General features: G+C 52.1%; 1 protein-coding gene across 6 annotated transcripts in view; it reads left to right on the forward strand.

The window, feature by feature from the left end:
• DUS2 (dihydrouridine synthase 2) overlaps window positions 1-18,566 on the forward strand; it is a 32,346-nt gene extending 13,780 nt beyond the window's left edge. For 5 of the 6 annotated variants that reach the window (XM_043898866.1, XM_043898870.1, XM_043898867.1 and 2 more), the window contains 12 exons: window positions 309-352; window positions 1,524-1,584; window positions 5,421-5,468; window positions 7,697-7,762; window positions 7,945-8,015; window positions 9,982-10,068; window positions 11,394-11,562; window positions 13,621-13,742; window positions 14,996-15,145; window positions 16,475-16,562; window positions 17,667-17,740; window positions 17,976-18,566. In XM_043898866.1, coding sequence (XP_043754801.1) covers window positions 309-352; window positions 1,524-1,584; window positions 5,421-5,468; window positions 7,697-7,762; window positions 7,945-8,015; window positions 9,982-10,068; window positions 11,394-11,562; window positions 13,621-13,742; window positions 14,996-15,145; window positions 16,475-16,562; window positions 17,667-17,740; window positions 17,976-18,213 — 1,218 coding nt within the window. In that variant the 3' untranslated portion in view covers window positions 18,214-18,566. Of the gene's footprint in view, window positions 1-308; window positions 353-1,523; window positions 1,585-5,420; window positions 5,469-7,696; window positions 7,763-7,944; window positions 8,016-9,981; window positions 10,069-11,393; window positions 11,563-13,620; window positions 13,743-14,995; window positions 15,146-16,474; window positions 16,563-17,425; window positions 17,533-17,666; window positions 17,741-17,975 lie in introns of all 6 variants that reach the window. The other variant, XR_006340517.1, reaches the window with a different exon arrangement.
• Window positions 18,567-24,297: the final 5,731 nt, after the last annotated feature.

Genomic DNA, 24,297 nt, shown 5'->3' on the forward strand with positions numbered 1-24,297 from the left:
TATAATCTAAGTGGTGGGTATATGAATGTTCCCTCTAGAATCTTTCCAACTTTTTTGTATGTTTCAAAGTATTGACACCATTGATGACATTTTCTTAGGTCTCCAGTGAGCCAGTCCAGTGGGCTAGCTACTTGGGAGAATAACACCTGGTCTCCACTTGCTGGCGTGTGTGTGTGTGTGTGTGTGTGTGTGTGTGTGTGTGGTTTGCACGTGTATGCCCGTGCATGTGTGTGGTATGCCTGCGTGTGGTTGTCTGTGCATATGGACTGTGTCAGGGCCGTGGTTGATATAGCCTCTTGTGTTCCCAGGGGACTTCAGATGCAGAGCGAGCCCTTGCTGTGGCCAGGCTTGTGTAAGTTCTTCCCTCTTGGGGGACTGCCTTTGCCTCTCCTGTGGGCCCTGAGGTCTTACTCTTCCCTGTGACCTTGGAGGTGACCACCCTTCTGCTTCCTAGTCCACTACCTTCTGTTTTCAGGTTAAGAGGGTCATATTTCCTTCTCTATTTGTGGTGAATAAGGGCCGCCCCAGGTATGATGTGAACCCACTGTGTCTGGACCCCAGAGAACCTTTGGGTGGGGGCCTGTTTGTTAGTGTTTATTTATGAGGCTTCCTTTCTGGAGACTACCATGACTGTGAACCCTGAGCTTTTAAATCTCATGAAGTGTAAGTAAGAGTTACTGCTTTCTAAATTAATGAAGGCAGCAGAGTAATGTGGTTCAGGAGATGGGCTTTTGTGTTAGCTGTGGGCTGGAATCCTGACTTTGCTATCTGCTGACTGTGTGACCTTAGATCTGTTACTTAACCTCACTGAGAACTTAGGTTTCCTCATCTATAAAATGAGACCAGTAGTCCCACTTCCCTCTGGCATTATAGGGAAGGGTACATGAGATGATGCATTTAAATATCTTTGCAATATGTGGCATGTAGTGAGTGCTTGGTAAGTTGTTAGCTCTTGTTATTAATTACAATGAGGGTGAGAAAAAACTTGGGTAGTAGTTGCCGCTGGTCACAGACAAGTAACTGTGTATGTACCAGATGATGAGGAAAGGGTCCTTTTTACATCTGAGGACTGTTTGGAGGAAGCTAACTATGCAGCCGAGCACACCAAGACAGTCCCCCACTTCCACCAGAACCAGTGCTCTGGGAAAGGGCTCTTGTGCCTGGGTCACTTTTGTGCATCGGCAAATGGCTTTCACTACCCAGTTAGGACTGGAACTCTGGGATGGAGTTCCGTGTGGCTGTCACTCAACATTCAAGTCATCTGATACAACTCAAAGCTTGCCGAATTCTCTACAACTAGCCTTTCCTACATGTGTGAGCACCTTATATTCTTCTCTGGAGCTCTGCCCAGGAGGAGAGGCGGTTGCATATTTTAGAGACAGAATTTTTCATTTTCTGTCCCTGAGGGTTGGTGTGTTTCAGAGGGCCAATAAGAATTTCAGGAGCTCAGACCCATACTTTTGACTTTATGTCCTACCCTCAAGTTGAATATTTATTACCTTTCCTCCTTCTTGTTTTTCCAGAGAAAATGATGTGGCTGGCATTGACGTCAACATGGGCTGTCCTAAAGAGTATTCCACCAAGGTAAACTGCTTTCTTTGTACTCTTCACAAAAGTAGGGTGCAAATTAAAGGAGACTGACTAGAGGTGACAACTAAGTACAGTGCCTGACTCTGGACTAGATCCTGTACTCATGAGCAGGAAGTTCAAGAGGATATTAGATCAACTGGCAAAATTGAAATATAGATGATGGTAGATGAGCTAAAAAATACCATATCAATGAAAATATATGAAGTTGATAACTTCTGTGGTTATGTGAGAATATCTCTATTAGAAAATACACACAAATATTTAGGGGTCAAGAGCTATGAGATATATATATATGTGTGTGTGTGTATATATATATATATATATATATATATATATGTATAATTATCCTCAAATGGTTCAGGGAAAAAAATTTTAATTTCATTTACTTAATCTTTGTCTGTGCTGGGTCTTTGTTGCTCCACACTGGCTTTCTCTAATTGCGATGAGTGGGGACCACTCTCTAGCTGTGGAGCATGGGTTTCTCATTGTCATGGTTTCTCTTGTTGCAGAGCACAGGCTCTAGGGCCTGCTGACTCAGTAGCTGGGGAGCAACGAGGCATGTGCAACCTTGGTTTTGGAGGTGGTTTGGAGCAGATGTGCAGTCTTCCTGGATTCGGCATGTGCCCTGAGGCATGTGCAGTCTTCCTGGATTAGGGATCGAACTGGTGTCCCCAGCATTGGCAGGTGGATTCTTAACCATTGGACCACCAGGAAAGTCCAGGAAAAATTTTAGATGTGCATACACATACACATGTATACATAAATAAATATTCACACACACACACACAGAGCACTCGTGCCCAAGTAATAATGCTGTAAATGTTAAAAGAAAGAAAAATGTGAACAGAGCTCTGTCTTTTTCATGATAAAAATAGAGGATGCAATATATATATATCCCAATTGTCGTATCAGAAGAGACCAGACAGGACTGCAGTGGAAGCTCTGAGAAAGGAACAGAAGGGCAGCCCTTAAACGCAGGCTCTTGTGGGGAAATGTGGTCCTGAGGAGGAGTCTTGGGACCTGGCAGGCCAAGGGAGGGGTATAAGCTGGGACTTGGAGGCCAATATGCAGTAGAGGCAGGGAACCTTGATTTGATCAGAGGGTTGAGCAGTGGGAAGGGAAGAGGCAGCAGAGGAACATGTGATTGAAAATCTTGGTTGGGACCAGGTTAACTGAACTTTGACTTCTTAGATATCTCTGACCTGTTTTGGAACAGAGAAAGCTTGTGATCAGAAACTTAGTCTCTTCCCCCAGGGGAAGCCAGGGTTGCTAGTTTCTTGTGTGTCTTTCCAAATATATTCTATAAATAGAAATGCTAATCTAGAAGCCATGTGTCTAGTGGATTCAAGTGTAAAGAGGCTAGAGGTCAGGACACAGATATCCGAGATGAGTATCTTGAGTCCACAGGAGAAACCAAGGATGGAGAGAAGAAAAGCCAAATTGGGGCAGAATTTGACAGTGCTTGGCTGGCAAATGATCACACTGGGAGTGAGAGGTGGGGTGAGTTGTGGGGGCAGAGGGAGGATAGACTGACAGCCAAGAGGATGGTTGGTCTCAGTGTCATTGGGACTGCTGGAGGAAGAGGGGTTTGGAGAGGATGTAAAGGGCAGCTTGGAGCTAACTGAGTGTAAGGCACCAGAGGACTCCTGCAGGGTCACCTTGGAAACCTGATCATAGGGTGCGAGGGTCTGCAGTCTAGATGTGGCAGATTGTCCCCATAGCCCACGCCCAGAGTCTGCTCTCAGGAGTTGATTGGCCTGAGGACCCTTGCTTTAGGCCAAGACGCCGAGACTGCCTGAGGGAAAGGCCCTTGGGGTACTTGAAAACCAGAGCACCTTGTGGGTGACTGCTTCAAGGAATCGTGGAAGTTTACCCTTGTCTCTTGCTAAGTGGCTCAGTGCTAAAGAACCCACCTGCCAACACAGGAGACGCAGGAGATGCAGATTCAATCCCTGGGTCGGGAAGATCCCCCGGAGTAGGAAATGGCAACCCATTCCAGTATTCTTGCCTGGGAAATTTCATGGGCAGAGGAGCCTGGCAGAATACAGTCCATGGGGTGGCAAAGAATTGGACATGGCTGAGCATGCACGCAAGGAGTTGAAAACATCAGGCTCTGTTTTGCTACCGTCTAATTATTCCCTCATGCACCTGAGTTGTGTATGGAGCAGAGCTGAAATGGTTGGAATATTCCCCCTGACATCATGGAGTGAAAAAAGCAAGGAGCAGAATTGTATATGACGTGTCACCATTTCTGTGTGGGAAATGGGGAATGAATATATATATTTACACTTGTTTTTATATATTTGGAAAGATACACAAGAAACTGGTGACACTTGTTTCCCCTGGAAAAGGAAACTTAAGTTTTCCTTTGGTTTTGCAGAAGAAATAAGGTTCCCTTGCAGGGGTGCTACTCCAGATAATTAACAAGGTCACAGCACTGGCACTGACCAGTCAGAACAGATACCTCCCAGTGCGCCGTACCCAGTACCTGCCAGCTGAATATCTGCTCTCTTCTTATGGTTCAGAAATGGAAGTCATATTAAAAAAAATAAATTGAATACTTTTTTTCTCCTTCTAAGCAGGGAGAGTTTTACTCTTCATCCTTTTGAACCTTTAAGATTTTTAATATGTTGCCTATTCAAAAAAGCAAATTAAGAAGTTAAATAGAAAGGAAAGAAGGAAGGGAGGGAAGGAGAGAGGAAGGAAAGAAATGCCAGTTAGGAAAGCCATTGCTGGGGAAGGAGCAGAAAGACCAGAGTTTAGATTCTGCGATTCCACAAGGCAGGGCTGGATTGTGTGCGAGGGGAGGGGCAGTGGAGCCCTGGTGAGTGGCCAGGGCTTCCTCGAGGCCTCTAAGGTTGTGTCTGAGGTGGTCCAGGGCTAGAAGCCCTGCTCTTCCCGTTCTCCTCTGAAATGCAGACTCAGTCTGTACTGGTTCAGCATTCTCTATGGTTCTAATGTGTATTTCTGAAACATGACATTAAACTGTAATTAAATTTAAACCTTCTGAGCACATTCCGTGAGCATTCATTAGTTTGTAGTTTATATCCTGACAGCATATCTTTATTGGATTTGTCTTTCTTCCCTTCACCTCATTCTGAATGGGTTCAGATTTTTAACATTCCCCCCTCTTCCGATTATGAAAGTAATTCATGCCATTGTCCAGAGCTTGGATAATATAGAAAAGGCCAAAAAAAAAAGAAGCAAAAACAGGAAAATCATCAGTAATCTCACCATCAAGAGACGATGACTGTTACTCATGTTGAGATTTAAGTGGCTCTGGGGATTGTTGGTTTCCATTAGTTGGGGATTTTGTTAGAGTTTGACACTCAGGACTGAGGGGCCCTTGTTGCTGGCAGGGGAGCGGGGTCTGGACATGATCTGCAGCCTGTGTGCCTCTGTGTGGCTTTGCTGGCAGTGGTGGCAAGTGACGGTAGGATAGGAAGAAGGTGGATTCAATCTCATTTCAAAGGAAGACCAATCCATTTTTTTTTGAGGCTTGGCAGCTGGTGGGGTTTAGTTTATTAAGGCACTGAAACCCTCGATAGGAAATGGGCAGTGCTGAAAAATGATTTTTCTAGAACCCGTTTCTAGGTAGATCTGCAGGTCTTGCTAAGGGGATCAGAGTGACGGCTTTTAGAATTCGTCAAACTGATCCCTGGTGTTGTGGGCACGGATGCTGCTGCTTTCTTGCTTGCCCAGGAGAAGTGCTGATCACCAGTGGACCTTGGTTTCTGGGAGGCAGGTGTGAGGTGCTGCCAGGTTGCCATCCTACAGGGAGGAGCTGCCCTCCTCCAGCTCTAAGAGCCCCTGTGTGTGCTTTTCCTTAGGGAGGAATGGGAGCTGCCCTGCTGTCAGATCCTGACAAAATCGAGAAGGTAAGTCCTGCCCTTAAGAGGTCTCTTAAGTGTGCCTGTGAGCTAGAGCTGTTGGGAGCACCTTCCCTCCCCTCCCCTCCCCTGAGATTAAGGGAATTACTCACTCCACCAGGGTCTGGAAAGTTTTTAAAAGACTTCCCGGTGATTTTGACATGCAGCCAGGTTCAGGAACCCCTGAGCCATCCTGCAGCAGCCTTGGTGTTCCTGAAAAGCCCAGGGTTAGGGACATGTCAGCCGAGAGCCAAGGGCCCTGAGGTCTCATTTAGAACCACCTTTATATGCCTCTCTTCCTTCTGAGAAGATCATGAGAGCACAGGCCAGGCTACCTGTGGGTTGTAGACATGCTCAGTGGCCACATGTGTCAAGGCATAGGGGCTTGGCCTCTCCCAGTGGGTCCCCTGCACACAGACAGAGTCCATCATCAGTATGAGAGCAAGCCAAGCTAGGGCCATACGAGGTAAGCTGAATTAGTCCCCTCTGGTCCCTTTCCTCTGTGATTCTGGTGGCCAGGTTTACAAGCCGTTAGGGTCAGACTGATGTTTGCCACCCAGTGCTAGGAGCTGCCAGGGCATGTGGGAGTAACATTTTCTGTCACACCACATGCACCTTTGACTTTTCTCTGTCAATTCACCAGCCTTCTCCTTGCTGTTCCTCTAGCTACCTTGATTTCCTTTTCCTCCTCCATCCCCACTTCTGTCTCTGGGCCTTAAGCCCCCCCAATGCCTCCCACATGCTAACAGCATGGGATGAGGCGCCACTGCTAAGAGGTGCCATTGCCATGTCAGCAGCTCAACCTTGTACATCCCTCCAGCCCCACTGTCTCTGGGGTCTAGGAAATCCAGCATGTTTGTGAGTTAGGGGCCTTCTCATTTTTCCTGGGTGCGCATAGGCACAGAAAATGACCTCAGACACCTCTTTGCAGGCTGGAGTGTATGTGGACAGTTGTGGGTGTCCACCCTTAGGGGTGGTTTTCTTCCTAACATGTACATACAGGCATTTCTGTTATCCTCTGGCCTCCTGGCTTTTCCCACCTGTGCTGTTTGCTCTGTCTTCGCCACCGCCCTTCTTCGGGCACATTGTACGCAGGAGGCAGCAGCATTCCCAGCTCACCTCAGAAGCTCACTTCACTTCTGTCTAACTGTTTTCAAGTGGCACCTGGGCCAGCAGGCCCTGTCTTGCCCATGATCTGTCCTGACAGCCCAGCCTCTTGGTCCAGTGTCTCCTTCACTGGTTCTTGTAATCCAGCTGTCTGCTGCCCCCTCCTGTCTAGAACCAGGCTGGTAATGGCTGCCTGAGTGTCCCCTCTGCTCTGCTAGACAGGGATCCAGTTTCTTGGAAGAGGGCTCTTGGGATCACCTTCCCTCTAGCTTGCCTGGCCCAAAATTTTTGATGAGGGAAGAAGATAAACATAGCAAGGTCACAGACATGCAGTGTCATCTACCCCTTTCTTGGTCTCTGACTCTTGGTCTGGTCTTGTTACTTCCCTGACACTTTCCTATGTGACTTTCTTGATCTGTGTTTGGAGTCCTTTGCAATTAATGTGCAAAATAAACGCTTTTAAATAGGATGACAATGTTGTCTTTTCCTTTGCCCGTTCCTCTGCTGTATATCTGACTCCCCAGAAAGGGAGGACAGGGCCCAGGACCTTTTCAAGCTCTCCTGTTCCTTCACTTGGCAGACCTTGGCACAGCACTCAGGGAACATGCCTTCAGACAGGAATGGAGCTGTGAGCCATGTGTTCTCAATCAGCGTTAGGCCTCAGAACCATTTTGAGGAGAGAACATGTTGGACAGAGTCTTTTGAAAACACATATTCCTAAGCCCTGCCTCATTCAGGAGAGATGAGGTGGAATCTATGATTCTGCATTTCTTAGGCTCTCCAGGTGATTCTGATGTTTGTCCTGGCAAAGGATCACACTGTGTCCTGCACAGGCATGTATGTAGATCCATACATACATTCATTCCCTCACGCATTCATTTACCAGATATATTTATACTGCTATGAACCAGGTAAGTGACTGCTGGGGCTGGGGCTCTAGTGGAGAAAAAAGGTGAGCTCCTTCCTTCACAGAGCTTCCATGTAGATGGTGTGCAACAGATGCATTCACATGAACATAAATGTGTCTGTGCCACTGGGCCACACGCGTCTGGAGTGAAATTCATCAGCACAAGCCGCTGTGGTGATTATTCCAGAAGAGGCAGATGTTCTTGTGTTCTCCCCCACCATAGATCCTCAGCACTCTTGTGAAAGGGACGCACAGACCTGTGACCTGCAAGATTCGCATCCTGCCATCGGTAAGGATGATGTGTTACACCTGAAGGTCCATTTTCTCTGGAGATGTTGGTTGAGGGGTGTGAATGATTCTTGAGGGGACGGGTCAGGTTTGGAGGAGTCGGGAGATCTGAGTCCACTTTGGGAGCTGGCAGCTGCTCCCTCTGTGGCTGCAGTAACCACCCTGTGTGGCCCCGTCCCTCAGCTGGAAGACACCCTGAGCCTTGTGAAGCGGATAGAGAGGACTGGCATCGCCGCCATCGCGGTTCACGGGAGGTGAGTTGTCCCCTTGCTAGTGACCGACTTGCAGGGAGGTCTTCAGCCATTTTGATGCTTCTTCACCAGACCCCGGGCACCTACCAGCTTTTCTTCTATGTACCCAGCCTAGCTCTGCTTAGCTCTTTGACACCCCCTGAATCTGGAGGGCAGTCTAACTCTTTCTGGGGTTGCATTTTTCTTTGTTTCATTCATTGAGCATCTACTGGGTGGTAGAAACTGCACTGAACTTTAGAGATACAGACACACCAAAGGGAAGGAGAAACGCCCCTGCCCTCAGGATGTGCAAATGCTAGAGATCGAGTGATTTGCTCAAAACTGGGTCATGCAGTCAGGAAGTGGTGGAATTAGAACTCTGCCTCTGAATCTCATTTTCTTTCCACTACGTTCAGCACTAGCTTTTCTCCTGAATGACCCCAGGCAGACCGCTGTTCTTTTATAGGCACTGCCTCTTTTGTCTGCCCTTGTTGGACTACCAGCTGTCACAGGGACTGCTTTAAACAGTCCTTAGGTCTGCAGCAAATGTGTTCTCTGCTGAGAGCTGAGGTGTTGCTGAAGGCTGTCCTTGGTTTCCCAGTAGAACTTGCTCCCTGTGTCCAGGATGTACTTGTGTACCAAATCCCAGGTTTGGCAAATGTTGGCTGGAGTGACCTCCCTTCTGAATGATGTTCCTTGTGAGTTCAAGGGTCTTACAGGAACAGCCCATTTCTTGCAGGTGTGTCTATTACAGCATTTTCAGAGAAGGGAACCCAGAACTTCAATATACAAAAACAGAGCAAAGCAGAGCTGTGTGTGTTGAAGCCAGCAGGGGGAGGTGAAAGGCCACGCACATGTACATACACACCCCTTCCAGAGGTAGCAGGCTTTGGGCTCAGATGCCTGGCTTCAAATCCCAGCTCTGCTGCTGGTTGGCTGTGTGTCCCTGGACAAGTTATTTAACCTTTCTGAGCACTACAGTCCTCATTTGGAAATTAAGATAGTTTCTGTTGTTGCGAAGCTTCTATGAGACTGTGAATATACAGTCTTGGCATAATGCCTGGCAGATAGTGTTCTCTGAATAAATAAAGCTATTCCTTTTTCCCAGTAGTTGGAAAGACTAGGAAGACAGAATTGGGCAAGTTTAAAGAGGGACTTTCTGGCTATCAAAGCTGTTACGGATGGGTTAGAATTGGGCTGCCAGGGGTGTGGGAAGGTGGAGGTGGAGGCTGGATTGATGGGACTTCCTTGGGTCCTGTGGCCCCTGACACTTTGGTTGAGGGGTATAGCAGAGGGACACCATAAACAGGGCCTGGGCAAGGGCTGTTTGGTTGGCCATCTGGTTTGCCCGTGAGCACAACTCAGGTTGGGGTTTACCTTAGCTTCCCTAAGACTCACTCACTCATACACAGGAACTTCTTGCAGCTGATCTTGGATTCAGGGGCCTTGGGCTGTGGCCCCGCCTCCCCATGACCCTTGGTGACAGCCATGGTCTGTGGCCTGCTCCGTGCCAGGTGCCTCTCCCCAGGATCAGCTGCCCAGCTTGACCTCAGTACAGACAGCTGTGTGGGAGTGTCCTGTCTGAGTGGCAGCAGCTGTTCGCTGTCCCCAGGGAAGGGCAAGACCAGGACAGTAGGGGCAGCATTTTTTTTTTGGGGGGGGCAGCATTTTTAAGGCAGCATCCCTCATCTCTGGCAGAGGCGAGGAGAAGTTGGGGGTGGCCATGTGACCACCCTCTTCGGCTCCCGACAGCCACGCCTCGCCTGCGGGCCTCTAAGGGCTGAACTTGGTGTGTACCTGCGCTGCCCCTGCCTCCTGCAGCCGGGGTCAGGGAGAGCCATGCCCTGTAGCCTGGAGCCCTGTCCCTGCTGGCCACATGGCCTTCCTGAGTGCCAGCAGGGAGGACTGTTGGGCCTGACTCACGTCACTGGGGCTCAGTGTGACGCAGCCTTTGGCACTCAGCCCCCAGCCCCATCTCTTTATCTCCAAGGAAGCGAGAGGAGCGGCCCCAGCACCCTGTCAGCTGCGAAGCCATCAAAGCCATCGCTGAAACCCTCTCCATTCCCGTCATAGCCAAGTAAGCCTCCCTTCCTCCTTGTTTGGTCCTTTATGCCTCATTTTACTCAGAGGGATTTGAACTAACAAACAGAAAACGGAATGAGATAGCATAAAAAAATGACCCTCAGGGAAGAGAAGACAAGAATGTGGCAAAAATGAACTTGGGAACAAGGCTTAGAAGTGTCTGTTGTGTCCCTTGGCCTCTGGTGAGCGGCTGATATTAAGTATGTGGTAGGCAGGGGTCCAGGGCATTCTGATGGAGGGGTCGAGGTAGGAGCATTTAGGGAGAGAGAGAGCAAGGAAGAGGCTGCCGAAAGGCCCCCGGGGAAGGTGGCGTCATACCAGGGCTAGGTGTTTAGGGTGTAGGGGGAGGCAATCCATGCCAGAGCACAGAGAGCCGCAGCTCAGGGGCAGGAGGCAGGTCACAGGCCAAACCCAGATCCTGGCAGGTGTCGGGGACCGATGACCAGCCTGCCGGCTCAGCAGCTGGACAGCAGTGTCCTGGTGTCACCGGGGAGCTGGCCTGTGTCAGCCAGTTGGGAGTCCAGCTCAGCCCTGTTCCTGCCCAATGGCAAGTTGGAAACAGAGAGGTTCTAAAACCTTGACGAAAGTCGTGCCTGCCTAGAGGCAGGGAGTGGGAAGCTAAGGCAGGGGTGGGGGGGTGGCAACCAGGCCCACTTTGCCCAGGCCAAGGCAGGTTGGTGGTGGCTTGGAGAGGGGAGGAGGCTGCTCAAGACCCTAGATTCTATTGCTATCTGAGGGAGCTCCTCCACCCCTCATCCCACACGCAGTGCTGTCTCTGAGCTGAGGCTGCCACCTGGCTCCTAATGAAACAGACAGAGAGCAGTTTCCAAGTGGCCATGGTATGGCCTGAAGGGAAATTGCAACCACACCAGGCCTCCTTCCTTCCTCTCACAACCGCCCTGCGTCTGTTCCCTTTCTAGGGTTTGACCCAGCCATTAGTGGGCATGTAGGGCCCCTACAGCCTGGGGCTTTTCCTGTCATCCCCGTATCCATGTACAGATACCTGTCCTTCAGACCTGGGCTGGCTTTAGTCACTGTTGAGAATGGGGGACTGGGGAGGGTAAATGTTCCTGAGTACCTGTGAAGTGCCAGGCACGGTTTGGGCTGCTGTTCTCTATTATCTCACTCAGTGTTCCTGGCCCCGCAGCAGGGTGCATGTTGTGCTCTCCAGTCTCCGAAGCTGTCATAGCTGAAGGGCTTGGCCAAAGCCACATACTTAATAAGCAGCAGATCCAGGAGTTGCCTGTTTCTGACAATGCTGGTACGAGGCTGGGGCTACCCTTCACCAACCCCCCATCCCCACCGGCTGTTGCTTTTCAGTGGCGGATCTCACGACCACATCCAAGGGTATTTGGATATAGAAGACTTCCGACGAGCCACGGCAGCCTCTTCAGTGATGGTGGCCCGGGCGGCCATGTGGAACCCGTCTATCTTCCTCAAGGAGGGTCCACGGCCCTTGGAAGAGGTCATGCAAAAGTACATCAGATATGTACGTCTATACACTTTTTCACAACAAACTTTTCTCTCTGCCTGCCTGCTTTCTGCAGAAAGTGCTTTGGGTGAGCCTCCAGCCCCCGGCAGCCCATGTGGTTCCTCTCCTTTTCTTTGTCGTGTCGCGAGGCATTGGGTTTTCCTGGCTGCAGTGCAAAGAGTGGGCTGCCCTACCATCACCCCCTTCTGAAGGCTCCAAGGTGTGGGGGTCATCGCATGGGCCTCTGGATCCAGGATGCTGTCAGGGCCCCTAACCCATGATACCTTTCTCTAATTCCCTGTCACCCCTCTGCCCCCCATGTGCACAGTGCCAGTGGGTTGGCACTTCAGCAGCCACAGCCAGGAGTAGCCATCATAGCAGCTGTTGCTGAGGGCAGATTCTCTCCATAAAGACATGTCACCTGGCCATCAGTCATAATCACTTCTCAAGCTCTTCTCTTGTAATTCCCAGAAAGCAAAATAAGCAAAAATGTAGTTTCCAGTTAGGCTACTTCCTCTGACTCAGGAAGTAGCCTAACTTTAACCCTTTCCTTGGGGAATAGCTTTTTCTTCCCACCAGAATGGTGATGGTAGTGCCAGGGCATTTCCTGTAAAGAAGTTTTTTGTCACCTACCATGTCTCACTGGCACAGCCCTGACACCCTATGGGACTCTGTGGCCAGCTGTGTGTGTGTGTGTCTGTCGGCAGAGACAGTGAGTGGTCCTCAGACTCCTCATCAGTGAGGGGGGTCTGAGCAGAGAGTGAAGTCCTCGCCAGAGCAGACTCCCACCCTCCTCTTCAGTCCTGGAGCCCCCACCCACCTGGGGGTCAGGAGCTTCTCAGACTCTCAGGCGGCCATGACCATGCCTGGGCAGTTGTGGCTGCCATGACATGTGGGTGTCCTCAGTGCTGAGCGAGCTGGGGGTGGGGGAAGCCCTGAGGCCTATGCCCAGAGCCGGCAGCCTCTGTCCTCAGGCCTCTTCTGCTCATTGCTGCAGCCTTCATCCCCTTGGTCCCAGATGTCCTATCGGCCAGGTGAGTGACCACCAGGCTCTCCGACAGCCTGGGTCAGCCAGAGGTGAGGGGCTGGGCTCAGCCTAGGTGGGCTGGCTGGTGGCCTGTGGCTGGGATGGCATGGTCAATAGAGCCAAGCTCTCTCACTGGCTGAGTGGTGATGGTATCCTTCCCGCACAGCCCATCCCTTGGCAGCACCTCATGAGGGTGTGTTGGGCCAGAGAAAGGGAGTGGCTTTCCAGCACAGGCAGGGCTGCTTCTGGTCCAGCCAGGTGCCTCTGTCCCAGACAAGCTGAGTCAAGCCCTTGCCACTGGCCGGGACTTACCCCTGGGTCCCTGCTGTGTCGTGACGCACTGAGGCAAGGCACTGAAGACACAGGCCTAGGTGGAGGGATTAGAAGAGTGTAGGGGATGAGTGGTGGAGGGGTGGGTTCTGGCGGACTGGGGCACCGTTTGACCCTTGCTCTCCTGCCCTCCCCAGCCAGGCCGACTTCACTGGGCATCCCCAGGCACTCGACTTGCCTCGTTGAGCCTGCATTTCCCCATCTGAGTACTGGTACCCATTTGTTGAGCTCGTGACACATGTGAACATGCTTGGTCCATGATGCTGGGTTTTCCCATGTTGGGGGAAGTTGTAGACAGGCTGTTTAAGATGGGGGAGTGGCAGGTACCAGCCAGGGTTATAAGGAGTAGAGGAATCTCACCCCTGTCCTGGGGCTGGTTCTGTCACACCAGATCTTGGCTGTTTCCCACTCCCCACCATGGAGGATGCTTGGCAGCAGGTCCTCAGTGGTAGCTGATGCGGGAGCAGCTCCCTGCACATCTGGCCCTGGTCAGCCTGTCCTAGGTAGAGTGTTCTCCTGACCGGGGGCCTTGGCTGCAACCCTCAAGCCTTGTGTCACTAACCAGAGGAGTAGATGGCCAAGGTGGAGGTGGCTCTTTTGTGGGGCCTCAGCTCCAGGCCCCCTCAGGCCTCCTTGGAGCCACTGTCCCCGCCGTCAGAGCAGCGCGGGCTCATAGCCTGCCTGGGCAGTAGGGGGACTCACAGCGGTTCTTCTCACAGGCTGTGCAGTATGACAACCACTACACCAACACCAAGTACTGCTTGTGCCAGATGCTGCGAGAACAGCTGGAATCACCCCAGGGAAGGTTACTCCACGCTGCCCAGTCTTCCCAGGAAATTTGGTGAGAGGGACAACGGGCTGTTCATCTGTCCATGCAGACATGCCCCAGACCTGACCCTGAGCCATAAACTGACTACCAGGGAACCCTGGGGGTGGATTTGCAGAATGCAGATTGTGGGGTACAGCTTTGCCTCACAGAAGCGGGTACTTGCAAAGCTTTAGAACCTACTATCCCTGGACTGATCTCAGCAGCAGAATTTTGGAAACTAGGGCACCAGTTGGATGGAGGAAGGTGAGGGCTGGGCTTGGGAATCCCTGGGGAGGAAGGGGCTTTCCTGGTCACAGATCTGTCACATGCCAGGCCACCAGGATCCAATGGTTAGGAGACTTGGGGTCTTAGAATGGAACCCCCGGCCTGTGCCCACGCCTTCACCCCATCTAGAGGCCACCCTTTGGTTCTTCAAATCTGCTGGAGCTCCAACTCAGGTGGTAGACTTTGGGGGCCACGACAACCTGGCCTCATGCCTGTCCCCACAGCTCCCTGACTACCTGTGCTAGTACGGGGCCTCCTACCTAGATGCTGTCTCCCCTGCACGTTCGCTGCTTCTACCCTCCTTCCCCCAGAGAAGGCTTTCTGGACCAGGCTCGCCCTCAGGCAGCCATCTTCATGAATATCCTCCAGTCCTTAAGATGCTCCCGAGGGAAGAGCCTTGCCAGAACCTTCCTCCTCGCCCTGGGCTTGTGGTGCTCAGTCTGTCCCTCTCCCATGTGGCTTAACCAGCTCGACTTAAGTACCTTGTGAGCTCGGGGACAACTCTCAAGAATTATCACTCTGTTGCTCTGGGTGGTATCTCATTTTAGGTTTGGCCTAACTGTTTGTGGTCAGGGCAGGAAGTGGGGAACCAGTCAGTGGTCAGGCCTCCGTGTCTTCCTCCCACGGGCCCACATGAGAATGAGGTTGTGCATACCCCCCAGCGCTTGGTCTGTGTAGCTCACCTCACTCACTGCCGGCTGGGGACACCTGCCTATGTGCTCCTCCTTGGAAGAAAGGCTGCAGTGATGTTTGGAACCTTTTCCACCCAGCCCAGCCTGCTCTCCGGTGCTCACGCTTAGGGGGCGCCTGCTCCATTCTCCATCTGCTAGTTCAGGCTGATCTCAGGGATGTGTAGGAAGCACCTTCCAATGGCTTAACCCTGGTGGTGTTCCGGTGCATGTAGGGGACATTTCTCAGTGGCAGGCCCTGGGTTTTTGCAGCAGTTTCCTGCGTGCTGGCTGCACTAAGGGGCTTGCTCTACTCTTCTCATCCCTTCAAAGTGAGGCCTTTGGCCTTGGTGCCTTCTATGAGGAGACCACACGAGAGCTGGATGCCCGACGGGCCAAACTTCTGGCCAGGAGCCCAGAGGAAGCAGAGGGACCAGTTGAAGACACTTCTGGTATCATTAAGATGGCCATCAAGTTTGACCGGTAGGTCTCCAGCTTGGCTTCAGCGTGGGCCAGGGCCAGTCCTCAGGTCTGACTGGGCCAGCAAGCTGGCTGGTTAATGCCAAGCCATGGGACCACAGGCCTCCTTTATTTTGGATGCTTGTTCTCAATTTTCAGCAACCCAAAGAAGGCACTTTGGAGAAGACAGTCCCTGAAAGCCCAGGCAGTGCTGTCAGGGTGTGCATGCTGTTCCAAGGGTGACTAAACTATACCTTTTTCCTGACCCATCCCCTCCCACAACTCAATCTGGGGAGACTCGTCCCCCTTCTGTTACTGAAAATATGTGTTTTCTCCCTGAAAAAGTAGTGAAAGTATTAGTCGCTCAGTCATGTCTGACTCTTTGTGACCCCATGGACTGTAGCCCGCCAAGCTCCTTTGTCCACGGAATTCTCCAAGAATACTAGAGTGGGTTGCCGTTTCCTTCTCCAGGGGATCTTCCTGACCCAGGGATTGAACCCAGGTTTCCCGCATTGCAAGCAGATTCTTTACCATTTGAGTCACCAGGGAAGCCCCGGTTTTTACCTTGGCCCTCAGGAATTAACTGCCCATAAGAAGCTCCAAAAGAGCCGCAGGCCCTGAGCCCTTATCTAGCTGAGCAATCCACCCCTCACTGCCCCCTGTTAGGCCTGTGGTGCTGTCTCTATGCAGAAGTAGCCTCAGGCCAATTATTGCCTCAGCCAGTGACTCAGCTTCAAATGGGGCCCTGGCCCTTATCCTCTGTGATCTAGGATCTGAGCCTTTTTTGGGTCCCCAGACCCAGATAAGGAGTCAGTCTTGTCTGACAGAGACTTGGGAGGCGGGATGTGGGCTCAACTGTTGGACAGTCATACCCTGGAAGAGCTCCTGGTGGGAAGCTGGAATATGGTGCTTCCGTCCCTGTCACCACCTGGCTCTGGAGCTCGAGTCCACTGTGCCCACTGACACTCAGGGTACATAATCGGGGTGAAGCTAGAGCCTGAGACCATTATGTGGCAACCCTGCTCCCTACTCCTACCCACTCCCTCCTGAGGTTGTCTTGAGAGGCAAACGGTACCTCCCTTCTTGGCTGCTGAAGGCTGTTTTCCAGGCTGGAGCGCACTTCCCATCCTGATTCCCCAAGCAGCTGAAGCCCGTCTTCCCTTCAGGTAGAATGCAGGCCCCGAGCTGCAGGTGGGACAGAAGCGGGAGATTCAGGGACTCGGAGCAGGTGTCCTGAGGAAGCAGTCTGTGGTCTCAGTTCCTGCAGCTCCTCCAGGCACTGAGTCAGGCCCCTGCTGAGGAATGCAGTGCTAATGGTCATTGGGCCCTGACCCCTTCCCCGCCTCTCCCCAGGCGAGCATATTCACCCCAGATCACCCCCAAGATGTGCCTGCTGGAGTGGTGCCGGAGGGAGAAGCTGGCACAGCCTGTGTATGAAACGGTGAGTTCCTGGCTGTATCCTGCCCTCGTCCAGCCCACGCACTCCCGCTGCCACTGTGGCCCCCAGCCTGCCCGTAGCTCCACCTGGACTGCAGACCGCTTGACTGGAGCCTGGTGTTGCCTTCTGTGGGCTGGTTGCCACTAGCTCCTTCCTGGTGACAGTGAGCCTGCTGTCTAGTTCTGGACACTTTCATAAAACTGAACTAGAGACTTCAGTAAGTACTGCTTGGGCCAGTTCCTTCTGGTGGCATTGCCTGGGCAGGGGTCTCATCTCTGGAAAGGGCTGACTGGCTTAGGAAGGATGATCCAACCTAAAAGTTAGACTGACGGGTTTTTGGACCAGGCCTCAGCCAGTGGGGCACAGAATTGGGCCCCCCACATCTGGGCTCCTCAGTGGAAACTTTGAGATAGTCTTGCTTCACTTCCGTTGGTTCCCATGGCCGTGCCTGCTTAGGTTGCTCTGTCTCTTCTGAAATGGCCTGTGGACCTCCAAGCTTGTATCTTCTGGGCCTGGTGTCCCCCTCTGCCAGAGTGACTCTTCCAAAATGAATCTGACTCTGTCTCCCTTGCTCCCATCCTCATCAGCTCCCCAGCACCTTTGGGATCCAGCCCTCCCATCTCAGCACAGAGCACGAGCCCCGCACGTGTCTTTCCACTTCAGGTCCCACACACTCAGCTCCCCACCCACCACTCATCCTGGTTGCCTTGCCTGATGTACTTTCTGTGCTCCTGTCCTTGTTCCCTTTCACCCCTTTGCCATCCAGTGAGCTCCTCCTCCCTGAGGGGACCTGGCCCATCCAGATGTCAGCGGGAGGACGCTCCACAGTCACGCCCAGCTGAGGGCTGTGATGGCCTTTCGCTTAGGTCCATGACAGAACTCCTGACACACTGGGATGTTGCTGACTGTATTATTTGCCTTTCTTCCCTTGAAGAGGCATACAGGCCCTTCAGGGGAGGAGCATGTGATAGAGGTAGGCTTTGTGTGACTTAGGTGAAAGTACTTCATTTCTCTGCCTTAGTCGTGACCCTGGCAGGTGGGCCTCCAGGGCTTGGCCCTCTGGCTCTCATGTAGCTGTCCCTGTTTCCTTTGCTCTCTCTCTACCAGGTCCAGCGCCCTCTGGATCGCCTCTTCTGTTCTGTTGTCACTGTTGCTGAACAAAAGTACCAGTCTACCTTGTGGTGAGTTTTCTCATCAGTGGGCATGAGGCTTGGCGGCAGGGCCTGATCCTCGCATTGGCCTGGGAGGGTTAGGGGGGCCAGTATACCTAGATAGTGGTATCCCTGGGTGATGACCCCTTCCCCAGGTTTGTCAGAATTTCTGCCAAGGGTGTATAGAGTCAAGCCTCTCAGCCTCTCAGCCTGTAACCAGTCTGCCTATCTCCCTGCCTTATTGCCCCATACCTCATCTACCCAGGGACAAGTCCAAGAAACTGGCGGAACAGGCTGCAGCCATCGTCTGTCTGCGGAGCCAGGGCCTCCCAGAGGGTCGGCTGGGTGAGGAGAGCCCCTCCTTGCACAAGCGCAAGCGGGAGGCCCTTGACCAAGACCCTGGGGATCCCAGAACTCAGGAGCCAGCCATGCCTGGGGAGCTGTGCAAGAAGCCTTTTGTAGCCTTGGCAAGTGGTCAAGAGAGCCCCCTGGAAGGCTGGTAACCACTGTCCCTCCCTGGTCAGCCTCTCCCTGGGCCTGGCCCTAGGATGGCTGTGGGTGCAGAGCATCAGCCAGATGCCATTGGACAATTTTCTGCCCCTGCTGGACAGGAATTGAGAGGTTCTGGCTTGGGCCAGCAGCCTGGAGCACGGGCCGAGGGGTGCCCAGAGTGTCCCATCTCCCTCAGTGGGTCTAAGCAGCGGAGCTAAGTTCCCAGCGACCTCAGTATTTCCTTTGAAAACAGGAGCTCTCAGGTGGCACCTCCCCAACCTGACATTGGTGCAGTGCAATAAAGACACCCACCACCCTTACCCCCAGCTGGCTGCTTCAGCCTGGCTCTTTACCCATGGATGGATGTCTTGGCATTAGTCTGCTTCCAGCCTTTGGGCAGAACTGGGGCTTCCTGAAGCATTTCTCCTACCCATCCTAGATAGAGGTGGGGGATGGGGTATCACCTTTAATGCTCACTGGACTCCTGGACTCAAGTTGAGCCAGGAAAGCCCAAGAAGCCCATTCTGCAGATGCTAAACCTGAGGCACTGGCCATCAGTTGGCTTTCCTGATGAGAGATGATATGGAATCTGGGGGAACTGTTAGGGGATCTGGTACCCTAGTAAGGGACCAGGTCAGGTGAGTGGTGGGGTGGGGGGCGCTCAGTCTGACCCACCCCACCTAGCTGGAGTTCAGACCTCTGCTGGCTCTGGGCAGAGGACACTAGAGACTGCTGATGACAGCAATTTGGGGCCCTTGTGATTGCCCGCCCACGCCACTGCTCCCCTGCCTTCCGCCCCCACCGTCCCATCCCATTGGGCCGGAAGGAAGTGGCAGATTCTCTTTAATTTCCTCCTGGCAGTGAGAAGCAAACAAACGGCTACCACATCTTGTGGGGCCTCCCCTACTTAACTGGGAGGGGCCTTCTGACCAAAGGTCTCTGCCCAGCACCGCCCCCGCTTCCTCCGCTGTAAACACGCTGCTTCTCCTCCTCCTTTCAGAGCTCTGTGTGGAGGGGGGATTCCCCTCTGGGTCAAGGCCTTGTTCCTCTCATCTCCAGTCTGTACTCCTGGCTCTGAGGACCTGAGTCAAGGGTTGGGCGGGTGAGGCCCCTGCCTCAATCCTGGAGCGGCCCCTCCCTGCACCCACACTTGCTCTTCTGTTTGCAGATAAGGATACCACAAAACCAGGGCCTCCAGGAGCCCATCACTCTTTGACCTTGGGCGAGTCACTTCTAGTCCTTGCTGAGCCCAAGAGCCCTTCTCTGAGTGGGATCAGCTCTTCTACTGCCTGAGGCCAGCGGATAAATAGTCTCACCTGGCACTGTGCAGCTAATGGGGTCACTCTATGGTGAGGCTGCCCTAACTTCCCCGGGCCAGAGACTCCAGAGAAGGGCCCCACCCAGGAGACAGACTGAGGCTTGGTTCAGTCTCAGTCATCCAACTTTAGGCATAATTTCTGATTTTTCTTACAAAAAACATATTCAGTCAAAATGCCCCCTTTCCTTTTCCTCATACCCAACTGGAACAGCACAGACAGGTCCCAGTGGATCGACCCTCCAGGCATCCTGAACTTGTCAGAGCTTGTGGGAGGACCCTGGTGGGCCAGGTACCAAGTCCAGAGATCCACTTACCTGGTGGGGTTGGGCTCTGTCCTCAGACCTCTTCTTCCATCAGTGTGGTTTTCCTGGGGGGTGGGGTGTGGGGGGTGGGGTGGGGCTCTGCTCTAGAGTAGTCAGGTCTGTTTCTGGGCTATGGGCAAGGAAAGGCAGGGGTAGAGGTCAGCTGCTGAGATAGAGGTTAGAGTGTGGGGACTTTCAGGGGCCAGGAAAAGTATTGGGGAGAGGGTGTGCCACAGGGGAGCAAGTATGGGGGCCTAGTGTGTGTTCGTTGACCGAGGATGTCTAGCAGAATTCTGGTTGTATATGTTGGCCCTCAAATGGTCTCACTTTAGCATTCCTCAGTGATGCCTGCCCTTAACCTCAGAGAGGCGTAAGACCTGAGACCAACTGGGAGGGCCCAGTCAGATCTGAAAGCTGCACCCACTGTGCTCACCATGCTCACCTTAAACTCAGGCCACTTAGATACCCAACCCCCTCTCTAATCTAGTGGGCACCACACTTATCCATCCATTCCAGCCACCTTGATTGAGGACTTCCTCTTTTTTTTTTTTTTTATGATCAAATATTTAATAACTGAGGACAATAATAGAAGGTTCGAGGACTTCCTCTTAACGCATCATATTTTGGGGACACTTTTTTTTTAAGATTTTTTTCGATGTGGACCATTTTTTTTTTTTTTGATGTGGACCATTTTTTTTTTTTTTTTTTTAAGTCACGTCAGTCGTGTCCGACTCTGTGTGACCCCATAGACGGCAGCCCACCATGCTCCCCCGTCCCTGGGATTCTCCAAGCAAGAATACTGGAGTAGGTTGCCATTTCCTTCTCCAATGCATGAAAGTGAAAAATGAAAGTGAAGTCGCTCAGTCGGGTCCAACTCTTAGCGACCCCATGGACTGCAGCCTATTGGGCTCCTCTGTCCTTGGGATTTTCCAGGCAAGAGTACTGGAGTGGGGTGCCATTGCCTTCTCCAGATGTGGACCATTTTTAAAGTCTTTATTGAATTTGTTACAGCATTGTTTCTGTTTGTTTGTTATTTTATAATTCTTTTTTTTTGGCGTGAGGCATGTGGGATCTTAGCCCCCTGATCAAGGATCTAACTCGAACCCCCGGCACTGGAAGGTGAAATCTTAACCATTGGACCACCAGGGAAGTCCCACACATGGTTTTAATATGAGCACGAGAAGAAGAGGGGGGCAGGTCTTCTGAAGGCTACAGCAAACAGATTGGACTGGATGCAGTGATGGGTGGGGAATCTCTTGCCCCTGCCGTTCTGCACACTCAGTCCTTCCAGGTGTCACTCCCGCTCAGAAACTCCTCCAGGGCTGTCCACTGCCCTCTGGATTAAGTCCAAACTCCACAGCCTAGTGCTTGAGGACAAAGTGCTGACCCTGTCTTCTCAGCACCCTGTGCTGACTTCAGCAACTAACTTTTCTTGATTGTAGTTGACTGGTCATATCCCCTCCGCCAGATTGGGAGCTGCTCAAGGGCAGTCCTTGTGCCCCTCTGGCCAGCCTGGGCGTGGGGGTGGGGAGCAGGCACAGAGGAAAAGTCAAACAAGAGCTTGTGGTGGGGGTTGGGGGTGGGGAATGTGTGCCATGGAGAGGAAGAACTTTTCTAAACTCTGACTTTTCTCCAAGGCTCCTGTTGTCCCTAATGTGGAACAAGGTGGGCTGGACTGAGCTAAGCTGTATCGTCACTCAGAGGCCACAGGAGAGCCTTCAATGATGAGGGCTCAGGGCCAAGCATGTGGCAGCTGACAAAAGGGATGGTTTCCCTCATCTCAGGCCCTGACTGGTATACACACAGGAGGGAGAAGGGACCCACACTATCCCTGTCCATGAACCTGGCCCAGTCTGGGGTTCTGTCTATTGCACTGGGTCCCTGGGCCTCCTGGTTGCACAGTGCTCTCAGGAGGCTGGAGGTGGGTCAGATGGCCGCCTGCCATCTAAAAGAGCTTTGGGAGCTGACCTGAGTTCTGGCCCTGGGTAAGGAAAAGGGGTAGAGAGAATTTGTGTATTTTTTTCTTTTTTAGAATTTATGTATTGATGTGTGTTGATTCCTCACAGCCTGCAGGGCTCCCAACCATTGACGCCTTTCTTCCAAAGGTGCTAACATTCTTCCTGCAGTTGATGCTCACTTCTGCCCCAGCCCTCATCACACCCCAGGTTAGGGTTCTCAGTCTCCTTCATAGTAGAAACCTTCCCCAAGACATGAGCCCTTTTAAGTGTTCTCCAGGTGCACAGTGGCTGGGAACACATGCATCGCTGAACATTTGATGAATGGGTGAATTTCTGCAACTGTCTATAGCTTTTCTGGTTCCTGCCCAGTGGTGGGGCTGGCGGGCCCATGATCTCCCTCCTGTCTTCTCCGTGGCCTGACCAGCTGAGCCCCTGGTTCAGATAAAGTCATGTGTGGAGGGCAGAGGGGTTAGATAAAGGTTCATTTTCTCCATCTAGATGATAACCTGGGAGGTACTGGTGTATGTGTGTGTGTGGGAGGGGGGCAGTAGGGGTGACACATCCTGAGATTACATCATTTTATGATGAGGAAGAGGTGAGCTGGCTAAACTTTTGGGGCCTTTTAGTATACTAAGGGTCGTATTACATGTAATATTAATTGGCAGACCAAACATCTGCTTGGGGCAGAAGGCTGCAGTTAGTGCGATGTCTGGACTCTAAATTCCATACTTAGGCCCTCAAGGTTGGAGTTCCTCTGAAGGCAGGACTGCTTATTGGAAGGCTCTTTTACCCACTTAATGCTATTTGTTCCCTCTCCTTGACTAAGGTTGTCTTCTGCCTTGAATCTTTCCCTCCCCCACTCCAAGTCAGAGATTCATTCAGGATTCTGAAATGGAAATCTGCTCTAAACCCTTTCGTGGTTCCCTCGTGCACTGAGGATAAAGTCCAGAAAGCTCACAGTGGCATGCACCACTCTTCCCCATTCATCGGGCCTTATTTTTCGCTTTTATTCACTGCATGTACTCTCTGGTTTCCAAGTCTTTGGAAATCTGTTCTCTGCCTGGAACCATCTTGCCCATCTCGCCAGTTCCTTCTTAGCCCTGCATCCAGGGTGATTATGAGTTTCCTCTGAGTTCTTGGCACAGCCATAATCTCTTTGTACAGTGATTATTAGATTTGCTGGCCTCTCCCTGATGCCTGAAGGGAGATTAATTTATCTCTGCCTCCCCAGGTCCAGCACAGGTATGAGTACAGAGCATAGGGCAGGAAAAGTTTTCTGACCTCAGGGATGAACCAATCCAAGATAGACATCTCACTGGTCTGGAAGTGCTCTGTCTTGCTGACCCTAGACTTAGTTGGGCTTTCCCTAGGATTCCCTAGTAGCTCACGTTGTCAGTCCACATACTGAGACATTTCTTAAGGGTGCTCCCCCTTGCCCTGTTCAGTTCAGTTCAGTTCAGGTCACTCATGCGTGACTCTTTGCGACCCAATGGACTGCAACACCCCAGGCTTCCCTGTCCATCACCAACTCCCGGAGCATCCTCAAACTCATGTCCATCTAGTCGGTGATGCCATCCAACTATCTCATCCTCTGTCATCCCCATCTGCCGCCTTCCAGTCTTTTCCAGTGAGTCAGTTCTTCGCATCAAGTGGCCAAAGTATTGGAGCTTCAGCTTCAGTCCTTCCAATGAATATTCAGAACTGATTTTCTTTAGGGTTGACTGGTTTGATCTCCTTCCAGTCCAAGGGATTCTCAAGTCTCTAGCCAGGGATTTTTTTGTGGACAGTATAGAATATAGCTGGGCTCTTGCACCTGCCTGAGACCCTAGTTCAGGCAACACACTTCCAGGGATGCTATGCCCTTCAGGGCCTGGAACTAGGAGAGTTGGTCACTGTCACCTCTCCCAGATCTTGGTTCACCCTGTGCCTTGCAGGAGTACTAAGTAAACAAGCCAGGCTCAGCGTCCCTGGGCACAGCCTCCACCCCAGGCTCCAGGAGGAGGCATGTTAGCTTGTCTCCGGGGAAGACTGGCCCCCTGGGGAGGGGCCGAGAGTTTGAAAACTGTTGATACAGTGTCACTTCCTTCCCACTAACAGCCACTCAGTTTGGGTGGTACAGTTTCTTCCGCTTTAATGGATGTGCATCGGGATGCAGAGGTCACAGAGCCCTTACAGTGGCGTGAGTTCACGATGGGCTTTCCCGTTCAGTTAGCCTGACTTACAGCAGGGGACAAACCCTGCTCCTAGGACTTCGCCAAGGTCTCGAATGCGCCGGCTGTCCTCGAGAAAGCAGCTGCTAGGCGGGCTGGCGGGGGTAGACAAAGGCTCAGTCGGCGAAGCGCGGGCTCCGCCCCGCAGGGGTGGGTCTGCAGCGACGGGTAACAGGCTTGAGGACCGTCGCGCAACCCAGGTCTTCTCCCGCTCCGCTCTAGCTTAGCTGGAAGCCCAACCCAGTCCCCGCCTTCTGGAGACTCCGCCATTAAGGTTGGGGTGAAGAGATGAGGGTGTGAGTGATAG

Source organism: Cervus elaphus, chromosome 4 (genome assembly GCF_910594005.1).
Source record: "Cervus elaphus chromosome 4, mCerEla1.1, whole genome shotgun sequence".
NCBI lineage: Eukaryota > Metazoa > Chordata > Mammalia > Artiodactyla > Cervidae > Cervus > Cervus elaphus.